Source organism: Antechinus flavipes, chromosome 5 (genome assembly GCF_016432865.1).
Source record: "Antechinus flavipes isolate AdamAnt ecotype Samford, QLD, Australia chromosome 5, AdamAnt_v2, whole genome shotgun sequence".
Lineage (NCBI taxonomy): Eukaryota > Metazoa > Chordata > Mammalia > Dasyuromorphia > Dasyuridae > Antechinus > Antechinus flavipes.
Window position 1 is genome coordinate 222002927 of NC_067402.1, and position 18912 is coordinate 222021838.

Here is an 18912-nt window from a genome sequence, read left to right on the forward strand (position 1 = left end):
CCATCCCCTTCTCCTACTCCCCCCCAGACCCCTGGCTTTTTCTACCATAGTCTGGGGGACTCCAGATTTACACTTTAAACATGGAAATCAATCCAAGGAACAAAAGAATACTAGTAAATAACAAACTCTGCATCAAGTAATTAAGTGCTAATTAAGAGGAGGGGAAATGTTCATCCAAGACAATGGAATAACTGCAGTTTTTTAGCTATAGCTCAACTTGTTATTGCAAAGTCCCAAGTCACAATTCGGGGAAAGTTCAAGGCCACATTGCTATGAGAGGTCTTCACTCAGTTTAGCCCATTCAGTAAGGAAAATCATATCTCCATCAACAGTGTATTGATGCGCTCTTTCACACAACCCTTTAAATATTACAATCCCCATTTATTAATTTAAAGTTTAAAACACTCTTTCTTCCCCCACTTTTTCGTTTTTATCCTGCATCATTATACATGACAAGTTTATATTTAATTTCTATTTAATATATTTAATATAAATTAAATTTATAAATAATTTATATTATTACATGATATAATATGTTTTATATATATATAATATATATATATATATATTTATTTATTTATTTTTTAAAATAGGATAAATAATACCCATTAAAATGCATATATATAATCCTGAAAAACAAATTTCCACATTGGGTACGTCCAAATGTCTTTTCTAAAAGAAAAGAAAATATGTTTCAATCTGCCCTCAAGATGATTAGTTCTCTTACTGAAGGAGGATAGAAGAGTGTTTGGTCATTGGATCAATCAGATTTACTTCGTCTTTCAACATTGATTTTCTTTTTTTTTTTCATCATTATGGTATAAAATGTTGTCCTAATTTTGTTCGCTTCACTTTGTGAACATAAAAGTTTTACTAGGCTTTTCTGAACCCATCCCCTTCATCATTTCTTATAGCACAGTAGAATTTGGTCATACTGATATGCCATAACTGATCCAGTCACTACTCGATGGACAGGCATAGCTTCATTTTATAAATCTTTGTCACCATAAGAAAAAGCTGCTACATAAACACATTTTTGCACACTTTTTTGTACATTTCACTCATGTGTCATTTTGTATCTTCATCTTTTGAGGATTTCTACCTTTGAAAACTGCCTGTTTTTATCCTTTGAACCTTAATCTATTAGGGAATGGCTCCTATTCTTGTACACCTTATTAAGTTCTCTATATAGTTTAGAAACAAGTCTTTTATTACAGGAAGTAGTTTCAAAAAACATTTTCCCACTTACCTGCTATCCTTTTCATTTCAGCTGCATTGGTTTTATTTGTGCAAAAATCTTTTCATTTTAGGCAATCAAAATTATGCATTTTACCTCCTGTGAACCTATCTATCTCTTGTTTGATCGTGAACTGTTCCCCTATACATGAATCCAACAAGTAATTCTTTCCATGTTCTGCCAGAGACTATGTCCTTGAAGACTGCCAGAGACCATGTCCTTGGAGGCAGGAGACAAAGAGCTAAGAAGAGTAGCAAACACCCTAAATTCCTGAGATTAGATAATGTGTGTCCCAAGAAATCGGTCATCTCCGCCCAAGATCTAGATAACAGTATACTCCAGGATTTCTGCCACACCTATGGTCCGACATTCTTCTCATTGTAACCCCCCACTCAGAAATCATATTTAATTAAACCCTCTTCATTCATTAAACAGAGACATTCACCATCTTAAATCTTGAGTTGCCTCTCTGTCTCTCCGATCCTGTTCCCAAGCACAGCGTGCTTTACAGACTGTTGTCTTACAGAGACTTTGCTCCTCCTCGGCCCTGGCTCCCCTCGATGTCCCACTGTTGTAGTCCTGCCGGACAGGACAACTGGCGCCCAACAGTGGGGCTCGAAGTGGACCTCGGCCCGACAGATCGCTCCCGGATCGTCCGGAACCCAGGGCTCTCATTCCGTGAGAGAATTCACGGTCTCTACAGAACCCCGCAAGGGAAGAGGTAAGTTTTCACGACTGTCGGTAATATGGGATCGCATTTATCTAAAGAACAAATATTCCTTAAAGATCTTAAAGGAAATCTTAAGGAAAGAGGCATAAAAGTAAAAAAGAAGGACCTCATAAAATTCTTTATATACATAGATAATGTCTGTCCTTGGTTTATTGTAAATGGCCCTGAAATACACCCCGGGAAATGGCAGAAGGTTGGCCGAGACCTAAACAATTTGCTAAAACAAGAAGGGCCGAATGCTGTAAATGTTTTCCCCCTCTGGGCATTAATTAATGAAGTCATTGAAGGAGCCTCTAACAACGGCAAGGTTCGGCAATTACCCCGGGTCCTCAGATAACTTGGGAAGACGCTGAGGGAAATACGGGCACTGTCCGCCTTTACATAGTTCCTAATCTACCTATTAACCTATGGGTTCTCTCACAAATGGGTATTATTATGTGCAGCCCCAATTCTGTAGTCACAAGACAAATACTAAGCCAGGGTTTTCTCCCTCAACAAGGATTAGGGAAAAATAACCAAGGTATCAATCAGCCTTTACAAGTACAGCCACACCCTGGCCGTGCTGGCCTTGGTTTTCAGAACCATTTTTTATAAGGGCCACTGGTCAGCCCAGCCTGCAGGCAGACAAGATCAAAACACTCCAGTCTGGTTTGACCAGTGGCCCCTTTCCAAAGAAAATATGTTGCGCAGTCCATAGATCCTTTTCGCTTGAAATACCCCAAACCTGCCACTAGACCTTAACCCTAATTTCATTTAGGTACCCCAAAGTTAGACCTCAACATTTGGTTCCCTGACGAAACGAACACCGGAAGCTAGATGATTTGGCGATCAAACTGGACCCCAACCTTTTCGGGGCACTCAGAACCAATCTGGGTTTTGAGCTGTTCAGGCAGTATTCTTCCGGGAAGAATCTGCATTCTTTCTTTGGTCTCACTCTATCTCTAAAGGTGGTGGGGAGAATATCTGTGTTCCGTCTCACCCTACTTCCATTTCAGGTGAAAAGGCTGCTATTTTGATCTAGACACTCCCCTGCCCCTAAAGTCTGTCCTGGAGCAGATGCTTTGCTTGAAGAAACTCCCTCTGTCCAAATCCTTTGGAGAGAGAAAGGCCTGCCCTTTGCATCTCAATGCATTTCTAATCTTTTTTTTTCCTGTCACCAGATAGTCCTGCTCTCCAGCAGGAACTGTTGAGACACGAGAGGAAGTGTCTCTTTAACACCACCCCAGACCAAAGAGTGGTCATGTGGCCGTTCTGGGGACCTTACCCTTCTCGGGGGTCCCAGGCCAGCGCTCTCTTTGCTCTGTTCTGGGGAGATAGCCGGAGAAACGTAAGAGGAGCTGTGTTTGAGCCCTTCTCCCACGCCACTGTTAAATGCAATGGAGTCTCTGATGGTCAGGCTGTAGCCACGAGGAGAAAGGTCACTGAATTGGGGTGAGTTTAGAGAATGTCTCTGCCCACGGCAGCTACTCCCTGGACAGGGGTAAGCGGTCTTCCCTTCAGGTTTTGCTCTCCCAGCAAGATTTGGGGGCTTAGATGAGCTGCCCCGCCTTCAAGTTCCAGCGTGGAATCGCCAGAGGAGCCCTCGCCATTCAAGACGCACTGCGCTGGGTAACATGGCATCTCTTCCTCCCCCACCCTCGTTCTGGCCTTTTCTCCCCCTTCTTCCATGGAGTGGGGAGTGTAGAACTCGAGGCCTGGTTTGGACCTCTCCCATGTGGCTTGGCAACCTGCCATTTAAATGCTCCTATCCTGTCCCCTTCTTGGGGTTACTGTACAGTGGGGAGATTGGGGACTCAATCTAAATCTTCTCAAATCTCCGGAAAGGTTGTCACCAACTTTTAAAATAGAACTTTGCTAGCAATTTGGACAAGTGAGCCGCGCCCCTTCCAGACCTTTACCTGGCTCTTAAAGCCGCAGCTTCCAGCCCTCGGGACGTGTGCTCATCCTATACATTTAAACGGGACTCAGTTTCCCTGATTTGGTCATCCTGCGTCTGTAGAAGCCTCAGAATTACGCTTTCGCATGCTCACAAGGCTGTCTACAAAGATGGGATTTTAAACTGCTCTCGTTTTTTTTTCTTAGCTTCAGGGCACTACTTAAAACTTTCTTAGCTGCTTATGGAGAGATAATCTAGGTAAGCCAGGCTAAGTCTGTCTGTCTCACACTTTCCTACCTAACCCTACAGGTGGGAACTCTTTTGCTCCTAATTTTCTTAGTCCTAAGACCTTTTGCTCTTAGTACCCTCGGTTCTGGTTCTATTCTTTTCTGGATTGGCATTCTATGTCCCTGCCAACAAAGGGGTTTTTTTTCCTGGGCTCCAACCCTGGCCAGGTTGCAGCTTCAAGAAAGACCTTTGGAATGATGGCTGGGGAATAAAATTTCAGGTCAAGGCAAATTAAATTCTTTGGAAGATGGCTTTTTATTTCTTTTCTCCCCTCATTCCTTGACTGCAGCAAGAAATGAGTAAATGGGAGAAACTGAAGCCATTTAAGAATTCGGTGAATACCCTTAGGAAAGAAGTCTGTCTTTCCCTTGTGCTTTTCTATGTTCTCTAGACTTGTTCCCTGTTTTCCCTCCCCCATTCTTTGAGATGCTGAGGGGCTAAGATGGGATAGTTTACCTTCCTACTTAATGGTGTGTTTTCTAGAGGTATTGGGCAATTTGTAACTGAGTTATGCCTTAAAATTTGTCATCTCTGTTGGGCAATTATAAGTTATATGAAATTTGGTTCAGTTACTTGTGAACTTCAAGATCTGTGTAATGTTACATTTAAAACTGTCTACTTAGATAAGAAAGATAGCTGTATAAGCTGTAAACCCTTTACTGTGATTCTTGAGAACTAGATTCATCTGAAGTCCTAGATTAATGATAACTGATGTAGAAGATAAAATCCTTTGGGACTGCAGCTAATATTTGCTGGGAGTTTTGAGTTCAGGTGTGACTGCATAGACCAGAAGTAAAACTGCCTTAAATAACTATTTTAATTTGTGGCCACACTATGATTGCTGCTAAGCTTTTTACTTCCTGGGGCTAGAGTTTCTTTATCTAAAGGTTTACTTCGCCCAAGTACTTGGGGCCACTCCCACCTTGCCTTTTGAGAAAGATGACCAGCCTTTTACACTGTATGTTGATGGCAGGCAGGGCTAGGCCCCTGACTTACTGCTCAAGGAGCCCAGGGCTATAGAATATGCATACTGTCTAGTGTTAAGAGAGGAGCTATTGAAAGCAGAACACACCCACTCCTACCACATCTCTCCTTTGCTACCTTGCCTTCAATGTTGGTGGCCCTCCTAGGAGGTTTCCACTGAGGCAAACCCACCATGTCATGCTTCTATAACGGGGGCGGCTCAAATGCCCGGGCTAATTTGAGCTCGCTGGGAGACTCTTGCAGTCTTGGGGGGATTTGTCGCTCATCCCGAGGAGGTTCTATATGCAGGACTATGGCTTTCCGGGGCTTCTATAATGTTGAGTAAGAGTCCAAGTGTAAAGGACACGAAGGAGGAAACTTTAAAGACCCAGCAATGGGACCCATTGTTATCTCTCCCTCCCCCATACTTATCCCCACCCCCAGAAGAAACCATGGTCTTAGGAAAGGGAAGGTGAGGACTTAATCCCATCAGCTCCTCCTGGGCCCCTCAGGGCACAGGAGGATTTAATTCGATTGACCCCACCTGGACTCCAAAAAGAGTCATTCTCCTCTTTAAGGAAGGAATTAGATCAAATTCAAAGAGATATCCGAAATTATCCTTTGCCTGGAACTAAAACCCCAAGTCCTAAATTATATCCCTTAAGAGAGGTTCCTTCCACCCAGGGAGGTATAGGATTTGTGAACGCTCCCCTGAGCACCACAGAAGTCAGGGCCTTTAAGAAGGAAATGAGGTCCTTGATAGAAGACCCCACTGGGCTAACAGAACAGTTTGATCAATTCATTGGAATTTGTCTCCTAGGACCTAACATGCTTCCTCCCAAACAGCTTGAAGGCGTTTGCAACCACACCATACCTGTCAACCTGATGTGGCAAATATGTGGCCGCTCCTGACAGCTCTTATTTTGCCTGCTCTGCTGGCCTTACTACATTTCTGGATGCCCGATCTTTTATCAAAAAACGCGATTACTGCGTTTCTGTCTTTCTCTTCCCTCATATTAATATACACCAGGCCGATGATTTCCTTGATATCTGGGAAAGAAAAAGTACTGGCAATTTCAGGACCAGGAGGGAACCCCTTACTGCATTAACCCTGACCGTCCTCCTTGGCCTAGGAGCGGTAGGAACGGGGACGGGTATAGCCTCCCTCATACAAAATGACAAACAATATTCCCAATTGAGCGCTGCTATAGATAAGGATTTACAGGAATTGCAAGCAGGACTTAAACACCTTAAAGACTCAGTAGCATCCTTAGCTGAAGTCGTCCTGCAAAACAGAAGAGGCTTAGACCTTCTCTTCTTACAACAAGGAGGTCTTGGTGCAGCCCTCAAGGAGGAATGCTGCTTTTATTCAGATAAACTTGGCCTTGTTGAAAACAGCCTACAAAAAGTTAGGGACAGTCTGGAAAAAAGAAAACAGGAAAGAGAAAAAAAAAAATGAATCCTGGCATAAGAACTAGTTCTCCACTTCCCCCTTGCTATCCACTCTTCTCCCTAGTCTTCTTGGCCCTCTTGTGGGACTCCTTCTCCTCCTTTCTTTTGGCCCTTGGGCCTTTAATAAACTAACCACTTTCGTTAAATCTCAAGTAGATTCTGCGATCACAAAAAGACACATCTTCTATCATCAGTTCCGAGACCAAGACACCTTGGAACCTGAAGAGAAGATCGAAACACTCAAGTTCACTGAACAGCTCCTGAAACAGACAGGGTGTCAACGATTGAGAAAATTGTTGTTCTCATGCTTTAAAAAATCTTGAATGTCATGGAATCTGTATAACTGTGTAGTCTGTGTGATATATGTTCTATATTCTGTGTGGTTTGTCTGTTATGTTGTTGGTTGGAAAACAACGTTGCAACTGTGCATAGTAAATTGGAGCTCCATGTTTGTTTGTGTGTGTCTGTGTTAAAAGTTAAAATAAGCTTGTAAGAGATAAGGATTCAGCCTCTGTGTTGCAGGCTTAGAAAATATCAAGAAGTTTGAAAAATCATAAAAAAAAAATAGATTGAAAGGGATTTGAAAGTTCGGATAGTTAAAAAATATATATATAGAAGAGCAGGTGCTAACATTTTAAAGGAAAGACGTTTGAATGGAATATCTAGGCATTCTCTGTGAAGGCAGAGAAAAGCACTAAATAGGCTTCCTTGGAAGTTCACAGAAGCCCCAAGGGAATTCAAGGTGAAACATACTTCTCTCTGAGGGTGGGGAATCCTGGAAAAAGCCCCTAATCTGTTTTTGCTGATTTAAAAGCTTTGTTAAGTTTTAAGAACAATGATTAAGGAAAATTTGCTTGTGATTTAAACCTTTTTAAGGAAAAACCTACTAGAGTAAAGAGCAATAAAATTCAAGCTTAGCCTGGCCTGGGCAATAAAAAGCTCTAGAGATAAGATGCTAATCGCTGTTAGAAGAAATGTGGTAGAAGAAAAAACTTTTAAAAACAGCTGTATTAGTTTGATTCAGTTTGTTACCTTCTGAAATTTGTTAACATAAGTTAATACTTTAAAACCAGCTCTGCTGGACATAGGTGGGTTTTTGGAGGTTTATTATTCACTATAGGGTTGAATCTTACAGGTTTTTGATGGGAAAAGGAAAGAGGAATGCAGGTGATTTAGGAAGGACTGATTTGCAAGGGAAATTAAAGGTCGCATGATGCTAGGAAGGTGAAAGAAAGACTTTTGGGAGTAGGTGAAGAGGTGGGGGAAGGAGTCACCCACCCCCACTGCCTTCTGCTACTTTACCAAAGGAGCATCTGGGAAGGAAAGTTCTTTAAGGAGATTGTTTAAGTATGTAGTCAGAGGGAAAGAGAAAGTTGGAAATGGGTGGATTTGGGAAGAAACCTGATATTGGGAAACTGATGGGTTAAATCTTGAAAAGGATCCCCATGTAGGAAATTGAGTGGGGAACCTGAGGGAAGTTTTTTCTTTTAGGTTAATTGATTGAATACTTGTTTTTTTGATAGATAAAAGTTTTCTTGGTTAAAAGAAAATGGTCGTAAATGTGATCCATACTTTGGTACGAATATTTCTAAAAGTTTAATTGCTATGTTAAAAAACCTTCTTGAATTCTTTTATGTGGAATTGGGTGTTTTGTATAAGTTTAAATTGATTGTATTGGGTCATCCTGAGGTTATTTAAAGGCCTCTGAACATAATGGTTTTTTCTTTGTCCTTTTGAAAATGTATGGACAATATGCAATTTGGGATGTTTTTCTATGTATTGGGTATTTTAAAAGCAAAATGATTTGTATGTACAATGTTCACTCATGTAACATCTACTTAGATATGATAATTGTTCTAAGTTGTGAACTTAACTGAGGCGAAATTTCTTTCTGTTATTACTGTAAGGTTATGGTAACTGTTTAAGATTTATCAGAAATTTGATTAATGACATTTGATATTGGAGGTAAAAGTTTTGGGGCTTAAATTAGCTAATGCTATTTGGGAGTTTTAAAGCTCCACCCTGTGACAGTTACTGGGACAATTGATAAGCTGTTAAAACTCAACTGCTTATATTATGTTATAGTTATGTTCTTGCATTTTTCCTTCTGTAACTGATTTCTCTGATCAGAGCAATGGTCAATAGAATTGTTAATGCAATTCAATTATGTCATGCCTTGCTATTTTCAGTCTGGTTATATGTAATCATTGTATCCTAAATGCTTGGGCAACTATTTCGCCTGGTCATCTGTCTGTTACTGGATATTTGTGTTTTGTTCCCTTAAGGTTTCTACATGATAAGTGGACAATTAACAGGGGTCTGTAAGACTGCACCCATTTGCTTGGCCTGTAAAGCAAAGTCATCCCTTCACATAGGAAACTGCTCGTCAATTTATTTTGGCCTCCTCATGTTTTGCAGCAGTCTGGTGAACTGAGTCTATCTGAGACTGATCTAATCTTTATGTGCTAGATTTGTGTTTTTGTTCTAGAATTTGGTCAAATTACAGATATTGGTTTGCTTCTGGAACTTGGATCAGCTTTGATCAGCTTTGATTGCCAGCATGACACACCCACTCTACAAGGAATGAGAGCCTCCTATCACTTCACAGCCTGAAGCAGCAGTTTTAAAATGAGACCATGGACTTGATCCTGCATCGAGTGTACTTTGGACTGATATGAGGGACTTTGGGAATGGTTGATGACTGACTGTTAAACCTTACCTGGATCATCTATTACTGTGTGTTTAAGACTTGGAATGGGATTTGTTAAAACTGTAATTGCTGTTATGTTTGAGGGCTTTGAAGGAAATGCTACTGTATTAGTCTGTTATGTATAGGGATTTTGATTTGCTCTTGGGATTTATATGGGGAATGGTTATTTGAAAAGGGGAGGTAGAGATAGAACATTGGGGAAACTGGTATATTTTTTCAAAATACCTGAAAGAATGGGAACTCTTAGCTCCTATTCACTTTGCCTTAAGCACTTTTGCCCCACCCCCTCCTCATATTCCATACAAGGTCTGGTCTCAGGTATTGCTCCCCCGCATTCAGTAGATAAGCTGTGGGTGAGCCAATGACGGGATTATTGTGGCCCCATATTTCAGGATCATCATACCCTCTGGCTGCAGGAACACCCAATGACGGGATTATTGTGGGCCCGTTTTCCAGAAGCACACCCCGGAAGTTTGATGCTGGGGTGCTGGGACGGATGCCGCTTTCTCCTGCCTCCAAGGACATGGTCTCTGGCAGTCTTCAAGGACATGGTCTCTGGCAATGTTCCATTAATTTCCTTAGGATAGCAACCTTTATATCTAAATCATGTACCCATTTTGAACTTAGTGTATAGAGTGAGGTGTTGATCTATGTTACTCTGCTTTCCTTTTTTTGTCTAATAGCAAGTTCTTGCAGTAGCTGGGATTTGGAGATTTATGCAACACAAGGTGACTGTGCTCAATTAATTATGTATATTGTATAATTAATCTATTTCACTGATGCACTTCTTACCCATTATCAAATTGTTGTGACAATTACAACTCCCTAATATAATTTTAGATCTGCTGCTGTTAGACCCCATTATTTTCCTTGTTTGTTAATTGATTCCCATGATATTATTGACCTTTTGCTTCTCCAGATGAATCTTGTTATTTATTTTTAGTTTTAAAATGTAATTCTCAAATAGTTTGATTGGCATGGCACTGTTTGAGTAAATTAAGTTAGATAATGTGCTTTGTATTATAAGGTAGCATAGCCTATTCATGAACAATTAATATTTCTTCAATTAGTTATGTCTATCTTTATTTGTGTGAAAAAAGCTTTGTAATTCTGATCATAGGAGTAGATATAGTACTTGTGTGTATATCTCGGCTGGTAGACTTCCAAGTATTTAAAACTGTCTCTTCCTGGTGATTTTAAAGAAAATCATCAATATTGTTGATTTAATATTCAAAAATGCTGAGGATTTGGGCAGATTTGTTGATAGACTTCATATTTACTGAATTTCTTATTCAAATTAGTTTTTTAGTTGCCTTTCTACGATTCTCTAAGTAAGTTATCATGGCATCTGCAAAAAGTAATAGTTGTGTTTTCTTCTTTTATATGCTTGTTGCTTCTATTTCTCTTTTTTGGTCCTATCTGTACATATATTATTTCTAGTAGAATATTAAATTGTAATGGTGAAAACAGAAAATTTTGCCTCAACCGTGACGTGAGGGAAAGGCTTCCAGATTTTTTGTTCTTCAGGCATGGCCAACTGTTTTGGGCTCTATTTGGGGTTTTCTTGGCAAATATATTGGAGTGATGATTATTGCCTATTCCAGTTCATTTTAAAAGAGAAAAGTAGGGGGAACAAAATTAGGTGACTTGCCCAGAGTTACATAGTTAATAAAAGTCTAAGAATGATTTCAATGTTTCTTCCAAACCTCCCTCCTTCTTTCCTGTTCCCTTTGTCCATGTGTATCATACTCTAGCCTTCTGATGTTTTAAATTTATTTTTTGAAGGCTGCACCATCCTAAGATATCTTGAGGTTTTGCTACCTAGATTTCGTTCTTTCTTAAGGACCACTCCTTAAACCCTTATCACTCTCTCTCTCATTGATTGGCCAATAATGAATCCCAGGTCAAACTCCAGGTGAACATTGCTTGGGTTCTGATTGACTCAGGGTGAATCTAAAGAGAAAGCATTTCTCTTTTGGCCAGAAACACTGAGGACCTTCTCCTCCCAGGTTTATTCTATTTATTCATTTTTATTTTTCACTAGGTGAAAAAGTCCATACCTAGCAGCAATTGCAATCTAGCTTTAATCAGTCAAACTGAGACCTCTTAAAGACTTTAGCTTATTTGGAGCCTGAGGTGGTAAAGCCTAACCACTCACCCTCTTTTCATGTGAGAGTAATATTTTTTAAATTATGCCATAAAAAAATTAAAAGTAGCTTTATGTAATTCCTTCTTTGAAAAATAAATAGAAAAGGAAAGCTTATAAAATAAAAAACATTAGCTTAAAAGGGTCAAGTTCTCTAACTGCATCCAAAGCCAACTCCAGCTCTCCTGACCTATTATTTCTGGCCACAAGATTCAGATGGTTCTGGAAGAAAAAGTGAGGCACATGACCTTGCACAACTGTCCATCACTTAAACCTAATTCACTTGAATGTCATGACATTACCCCTCTTATGTCATGATTCTCTTCAAGAATGAAAAACAAACAACAATATTAAAATTATCATGTAGTTTTTTTTCTATTTCTTCCCCCATCTCTAGATGGGTACCATTAGACATAGATAAATGGACAAATAGAGATAGATATAAAATTATTCTATAAATACTTCTATTTATGAGTTCTTTCTCAGGAAAACTTTAGAATTATTTTCTTGATCTGACATGAATTGGAAATCGTCTTACCTAGAGCCAAGGAGTTGAACAAATTGAACTTCTAAAGCCCACAGGCAGAAACCAGGAGGTCTCTGTATGATCTTGGGAGAGGGTTCTATCACTATAATAATGCCAAATGAGTTGAAAGTCTCTTTCATCATCCACTGCCCTTGGGTCTAACTCATCAAGTAGGCCTTCCCCCATGGGCCAATTTTGGACAAAGTCATAAGTAAACACATGATGTAAAGGATGAGAATTGCTAGCACTGCTGCCCATGACCTCTCTGCCAAAAAGATAGGCATCTACCCCTAACAACCTTTGTTGATTTAGCAAATGGCTGTAGGCAGAAATAAAGGAAAGGGATGAGGGAGTCTGAAGAAGAAGAAGGAGGGTAAATACCTCTCTCAGCTTCCATTGGCTTCTGACATCTTTAAAAGGACCTTGGTAGATAGCTGCTTCATCAACACTTCCCCCTCCTCCACAAGAGACTTCTCCATACTTCTTCAGCAAAATGAAGCTCTCCATTTTTCTCCTCCTGACTACTCTAGCTGGAATTCTGATGGGAGCTGGTGAGTATGGCCATTTCCTAATCCCTCCTTCAGCAGAAGTCTAAGACTCCAAAGAGGGCCTGAGATCAATTTTTCCAGATTCCCACTTAACAGAATAGGATAGTTACCCCTCTTGGAGTCATGTTAACCTTCTCTATGACCAATCACTCATCCGTAGAAAGAGAGTTCCAAATATTGTTCAATTGTTTTTCTCCTCTGTCTGATCCTTTGTGACACCATTTGGGGTTTTCTTGCTGCACATAATCAAATGGTTTGCTATTTCCTTTTCTGTCTTATTTTATAGTTGAGGATACTAAGGCAAACAGAGTTAAGTGACTTGCCAAAGGAGTCACACAGCTAATAAGTACCTACCTGATGCTAGATATCCACATATCTAAAAGATAAATCTTCCTAACTCCAAATCTGGCATTCTATTATTCACTGTGCTACCTTAGATTGTACATTTTTTAAGAGTTGCATTACATTTCATTTTGAAATATATATTTTAAACCATGGGCATATAATTTATTGATCTCTAATTATGAGTAACTATATTATATGCTAAAATATACATTTTAACTGATATTAGAGAAGTTTTATATTTATTTCTTCTCTGCTAGGTTGTCCAGGTCATGATTTCATGTATTAACACAGTAGTACTATCAAAAGGCCAAAATTAATCATTCCTTGTCTCCTGAAGACTCTTGGTGAATCATTCCTTTATTTAATTCAATAAATGTCAGAATAAAGATTTTATGAGTTAAGCTAGTTGTCCTTTTAAAGAAGATACCCAACCAAGCCTTGAAAGGAAATATTTGGTAAAAAGTGCATTAAGAGTTAAAGGTAAGTGAGTAGAGATGCTGAATAATAATAAGCACAACACAATAGGCCAAGAACTGAGAAGGGACTCACTTACTTTCTAGGAACTCTCTACTTACTAGGGTGGATGAAAAAAGGCTATAACAGCCCTAGGTCTGTCTGAGCTCTCCTGGCTCGAGGTGGCTAAAAGGAAAGCCAGGAACACCAGGGCAAGTAACATCAAACAAGTCACTTAACCTCTCAGTATTCTCTGCAACTCTCTGAGACTATATTTTGTCAGTTCCTCCAAAAAATTCACTGGCCTACATTGAGAAAGAGAAAGAACTTAGAAACTGCCAGAAAAACAGAGGGAAAAGAGAGTGATAATAAAGAAGGGAGAGAAAGAGAATGAGAAAGAAAAGGAGAAAGAAAGAAGGGAGGGAGGAAGGAAGAAGGAGGAAAGAAAAAAGAAGAAAAATAATGACAAAGAGAGAAAGACAAAGAGGAGGAAGAAGGAAAAGAAGAAAAAAATAGAGAAAACAGACCGAGAGAGAAAGAGGAAGGAAAAAAAAAAAGAAAATTTCATCTACAAGAAATTTCTTGCATCAGAATTCACAGATCCAGAGACAGGGTTCTCTCTCTCCTAAAATAAACATCAATAATTCCAGGAAAGTTTAATCCTAAAATTATCATCACCCCACATTCTAAAGAAAATAAGAATTTGGAATACTAAAAGCTACAATTTGTAAAAATCCTGGTATGAATTGACTGAATTAGTGAATGGAAAGTAAAGGGCCTTCTGGAGCAGGGAGAGAATCTTACTACTCCACCACCCAGCCCTTCCCACATAAAGGCAGACTTCCATCACTTAACTGCACTTTGCAGATATTGCAGGGTTTGATTGTTTTTGCAAACTAAAGGTTTGTAGAATCAAACAAGACTATTAGCACCAATTTTTTTCTAATAATATGTGTTCACCTCATATCTCTGTGCCACATTTTGGTAAGTCTTACACTACTTCAATTTTTTTCATTATTATTATTTCTCTTATGGTGATCACTGATCTTTGATTTAGCTATTATATTCGCTTTGGGGAGCCACAAATTGTACCCACATAAGATGGCAAACTTAATAAATGTGTTTTGTGTTCTGACTATTCCACCATCCAGCTGTTCACCATCTCTCTCCCTCTTCTTGCTCCTCTATATTCTAGTTTACACAACAATACCAAAATCAGCTTAATTAGTAAGCCTGCAATGAACTCTTTGTGTTAAAGTAAAAGGAAGTATCCCTCTATGAGGCAAATTTTTTTGTTAACTTATTTTTTTAATTGCAAAAGTCAGCCCAACTTTCAGCAACTACTACTCTGATCAGTCAGTAGCTATCAATATAGAAGCAAGATCTTCCACAATTAAAAAGATCACAATTTGCTGTATGTTCAGATAATGGTTAGTAATTTTTAGCAATAAAGTATTTTAATGAGGCAGATAAGAGGTGCCATAGGCATAGAGTGCCAGGTTCAGAATCAGGAAGATTCATTTTCCAGAGTTCAGATCTGACCTCATATTATTTGTATTATTCTGAGAAAGTCACTTAATATTGTTTGTCTCCGTTTCCTCCTCTATAAAATGAAGTAAAGAAAGAAATGGCAAACCATTGCACTATCTTTGCCATGAAAACATCAAATTGTGACAAAAAGTCAGATATGACTGAAACATCACTGAATGACAAAATGTTTAATTAAGGTTTTAAATTTTTTAGACTTTTTAAGGGTAAAAATATTCCTTTTATATTATTTGACCAATAGGATATCTGAATTTTTAAAAAATTATTTAGATACAGTCTTTAACAGGCAAAAATTCTGCCTAGGGTCTTCCTAATGCAAATGTAGCTTGACTATAGCTCCATTTATATAAGTAAATCTAACTTGAAAAGATTTCACTCTTCTAAAAAGTTACCAAATGGGAAAACTACTTCAAGAACATTGGACTTATTTCTCTTTTATTATTATTGTTTTATTTTTATAGTTGTATATATATAAACTGTTATATATAATTTATATATGTATCTATAAATTATAGATATTATATATATAAACTGTTTTAATATACATTTCTTTATGAATCATGTTGGGAGAGAAAAAGCAGAACAAAAGGGAAAAACCATGAGAGAGGGAAAAAAAGCTGGAAAAAAATGAACATAACATCTGTTGATTCACATTCAATCTCCATAGTTATCTTTCTGGATACTGATGGTGTTTTCTATCTATATTTTATTGGGATAGCCTTGAGTATATTTTTTAGACTTAATACTGTTGCACATTTAATAGACAAAAGTGTAGTATTATATACTTTTTATGAGCACTGGGAAGCCAAAAATTTTATATGATTCACTTTATTGTTATGGTCTAGAACTGCACCTGCAGTATGCCTGAGGTACACCTGCACTGCCCTTTCCCACAAAGAAGATAAGTCTTTCTCTAGAAGGACAAACTGCTGCTCTGTCCAAGTTCCCTATCATACTGAACAAGACCCCCAAAATCCATGCACTAGGAAGTGATTTTTTTGTTATTCTTAACAACCTAGCTATTACCCAGATATCTTTCACTCCCTAAAGGAGGGAGGATTTGAGTACCTCAATGTTTAAAATTGACTCTGCAGCTGGACAGGATTCTGATGCAGCCCCAGAGACCACTACAGAAGAGAATAATGCCCCACAGAACACTACTGCAGGGAATGATGACACACAGCCCACTGCTGAAGACGACGAGTCTGCAGATACCCCTGCTGAATACTACAAGGCTGCAGATACCACTGCTGAAGGGACCGCTGGCTCAACAGAATCTAAGGATGAGTATCTACCTCTGTTCCAAGCAGCGCGCCTTGTTCATTTGTCTCTGGGTATGGGCATAAACATACTCTGAATCACAAATGGTCTTTGGGTGGAGGGAGGGAAGCAGTACCCTTGGTTTTATAAGACATGCTTTTGTGTCTTGGGCATTTGGGGGAGCGGGGGGGGAGGAAGAGGCAGTAGGTTCACTCCATTTGGAGTCAGGAAACCTGTTTTCTAATTCTATAATTGCTAGTTGAGTGAGGTTGGAGAAATTATTTAATTTCTCTGAGCCTCAGTTTCCTCATCTTAAAAAGAAATAAATAGGATGTGAGAGGGAGAGGAATTTATAGTGATGCTTTCCATTAGGGGTTTTTCTCCTCCTGGGGGTGGGACACTGGGGAGAAAACCTTGGCAACTTCTGTCATCTATGGATGGCCTATTCTACTAACACAGCACCAATTGTTTCTGATGCAGATCTCCTTGAAGAAGTCGAAGAATTTGTGTGTGAGTATATTCCATATCGGCTACAGAATTAATCCCTACATGATTCCCTTCCCAAGCCTATAACCTTCATGTCCAATCCCTAAAATGAATAGGTCATTCTCAAACCTAAGCAAAAGGTATGAAGCTATTTTGGAAGCGAGGGGTAGCTGAGCCTTTTCTTTTTGGTACAGTGCATAACACTGAACTTTCTAACATGCCCAAGGTCAGACAGGAATCAAACATTGATTAAGCTGGTCTAATATGTCAGGTACTGGGCTAAACACTGGAGATATGATGAAAGACCAAAAAAACAAACAAACAAACCAAAAAAAAAAAAAAAAACAGTCTCTGCCCTTAAGAAGCCTATGTTAGGGGGAAATAAGATATAAATTCTAGACAAATACAAAATACAGAGAAAGGCTATATGACAACAATCTGGAAAGGACAAGAATTGGGAAGACCAGGTAAGGATTCCTGCAGAGGAGGGGCTTGAACTGAGTCCAGAAAGAACACTGGAAACAGGGCAGAGCATTCTGGGCAAGGAGAGTGGCCAGCACAAAGACAAAGAGATGGAAGATGGTATAACTTGCATGAGGAACTACAAGCACAGTAAGTTCCTTCCTGGCCTAAAATTATTCTTTGAATCTCTTTCCTTTTTGCAGTTTAATCTGAAAAGCAGGAGAATATGTCCCTCAGCCCCTATTATGTCTACCTTGTCTCATTCTGGCATAAGTTCTAAGCTCTGTCCCCAAACTTGGGCTCAAGGTGATACAGAAAGGGGGGTGGGAAATGGGAAAGTCTGAGATGACTCAAGGAGGAGCTGGCTATCTCAGATTCACATTGGAGTGATGATCTCTTTCCATTTTTCTTGTTTCCAGATAAACTGAAGAAAAATGTACCCTTTTTGGGTTGAGAATCAGGAAGATACAAACCTGTGGGGATCATTCCTTCAAAAGTTGACTTAAAGGAATAAAAAAAAATGTTTTTACAAATCTAAGTCATTAAACCAGAGCATCAAACCTGCTGTGTGTCTTTACTGAAGGATCTGTTGGGAAGAGAGGACCTTGGGTAGAGGGTAAAGTGGGCATTCTTAGTAACTAGGCAGAAAATTTCTGTGGAAATCCCTGTCCTTCTCCAACCCGGCCAAATGCCATCAACACCCTCAGTTAGCCAGCTCCTTCACACCCAATTCACACATAAAATACAGAGAGCTGCAACCAAAGTAGCTTACATAAAGAATAAAGAAATGTGTCTATCAAATGAATTATTTCTCAGAAATACAAGATGGAGAGAGAATCTCTGGAAAGGACAAAGAACTGGGAGGACCAGATTAGATGTCCTGCAGAGGTAGGATTGAAGTGAGTCCAGAAGAAACACAGGGAAAAGGTCAGAGCATTCTAGGTATGGAGAGGAGTGTATGATTGAGAAAATTTATGCTTTGGATTCCCACCTAGAATAAAACATACTTAAGAAGAAGAATATAGATGTTTTATTGATTAACAGAAAAGCCAAATGCATAAATAGGCAATTTACAGCAACAGCAATAGTAACTAATAAGCCCTAATACTAGTATAATTATAGCAATAATTATATTATATATTATATTATATATGTTATATAATAATACTACTATAATTATAGCAATAAATGTAAAAAGCAGTAGAAAACATCATCAATTCAGGGTGATGAACTAACTCCTGATTCTCTCAGGATCCCAGATTACAGCTCCATTCTCAGGATCACCAATAGGAAAGTCACAAGCAGAAAATCTTCTTTCTCCATGGGGGAGATTCCAAAGCTAGACAGGTATCATGGCCATTTAAATCTTAGTTAGAAAAAAGAAGGCACTGCATCCAGAAAGTGTGTTATGATTCCTCACTTGAATCTGACCTAGGTCCAAGTGATGCATGGCTCCTTTAACAGTCAACATGTTTTGAAGGAACTTGGCCGACTTTCTGCAAAACATTTGAGGGGAAAAATCGGCAGGTTGGCCCACCTCCTACCTCACACACAATCTTTTCTGGCTTACAGCCCACCTCCCCATTCCTCAGTTCTCAGAAGTTAATCAGATTGGTGTTCAAATATGTTTTTAGAGGGGCAGATGTTTTCTTATAGGCATGGGAGTCACCCAAAAGATATGACAGTTTACATGTTGGGTCTGTTGAGAGACATGGAAGAACTTCCAATCCATAATAAGTATTCAGGTGAGCAAAACAGAAGCAAAGAGATGGAAGAAGAAATAACTAGTATGAGGAAATGCAAGTACATCAGGGGCCTTCCAGGTCTAAAATTATTCTTTGAATTTCTTTTGTTGCTGAAATTAAATCTGCAAAACGGGAGG

At 39.1% G+C, this 18912-nt stretch overlaps 1 protein-coding gene across 1 annotated transcript in view; it reads left to right on the forward strand.

The window, feature by feature from the left end:
• LOC127539399 (period circadian protein-like) overlaps window positions 1-17590 on the forward strand; it is a 32719-nt gene extending 15129 nt beyond the window's left edge. Inside the window, exons 2-4 of the mRNA XM_051963600.1 lie at window positions 15917-16156; window positions 16563-16592; window positions 17450-17590. Coding sequence (XP_051819560.1) covers window positions 15917-16156; window positions 16563-16592; window positions 17450-17484 — 305 coding nt within the window. The 3' untranslated portion in view covers window positions 17485-17590. The remainder of the gene's footprint in view (window positions 1-15916; window positions 16157-16562; window positions 16593-17449) is intronic.
• The last annotated feature ends 1322 nt before the right edge of the window (window positions 17591-18912 follow it).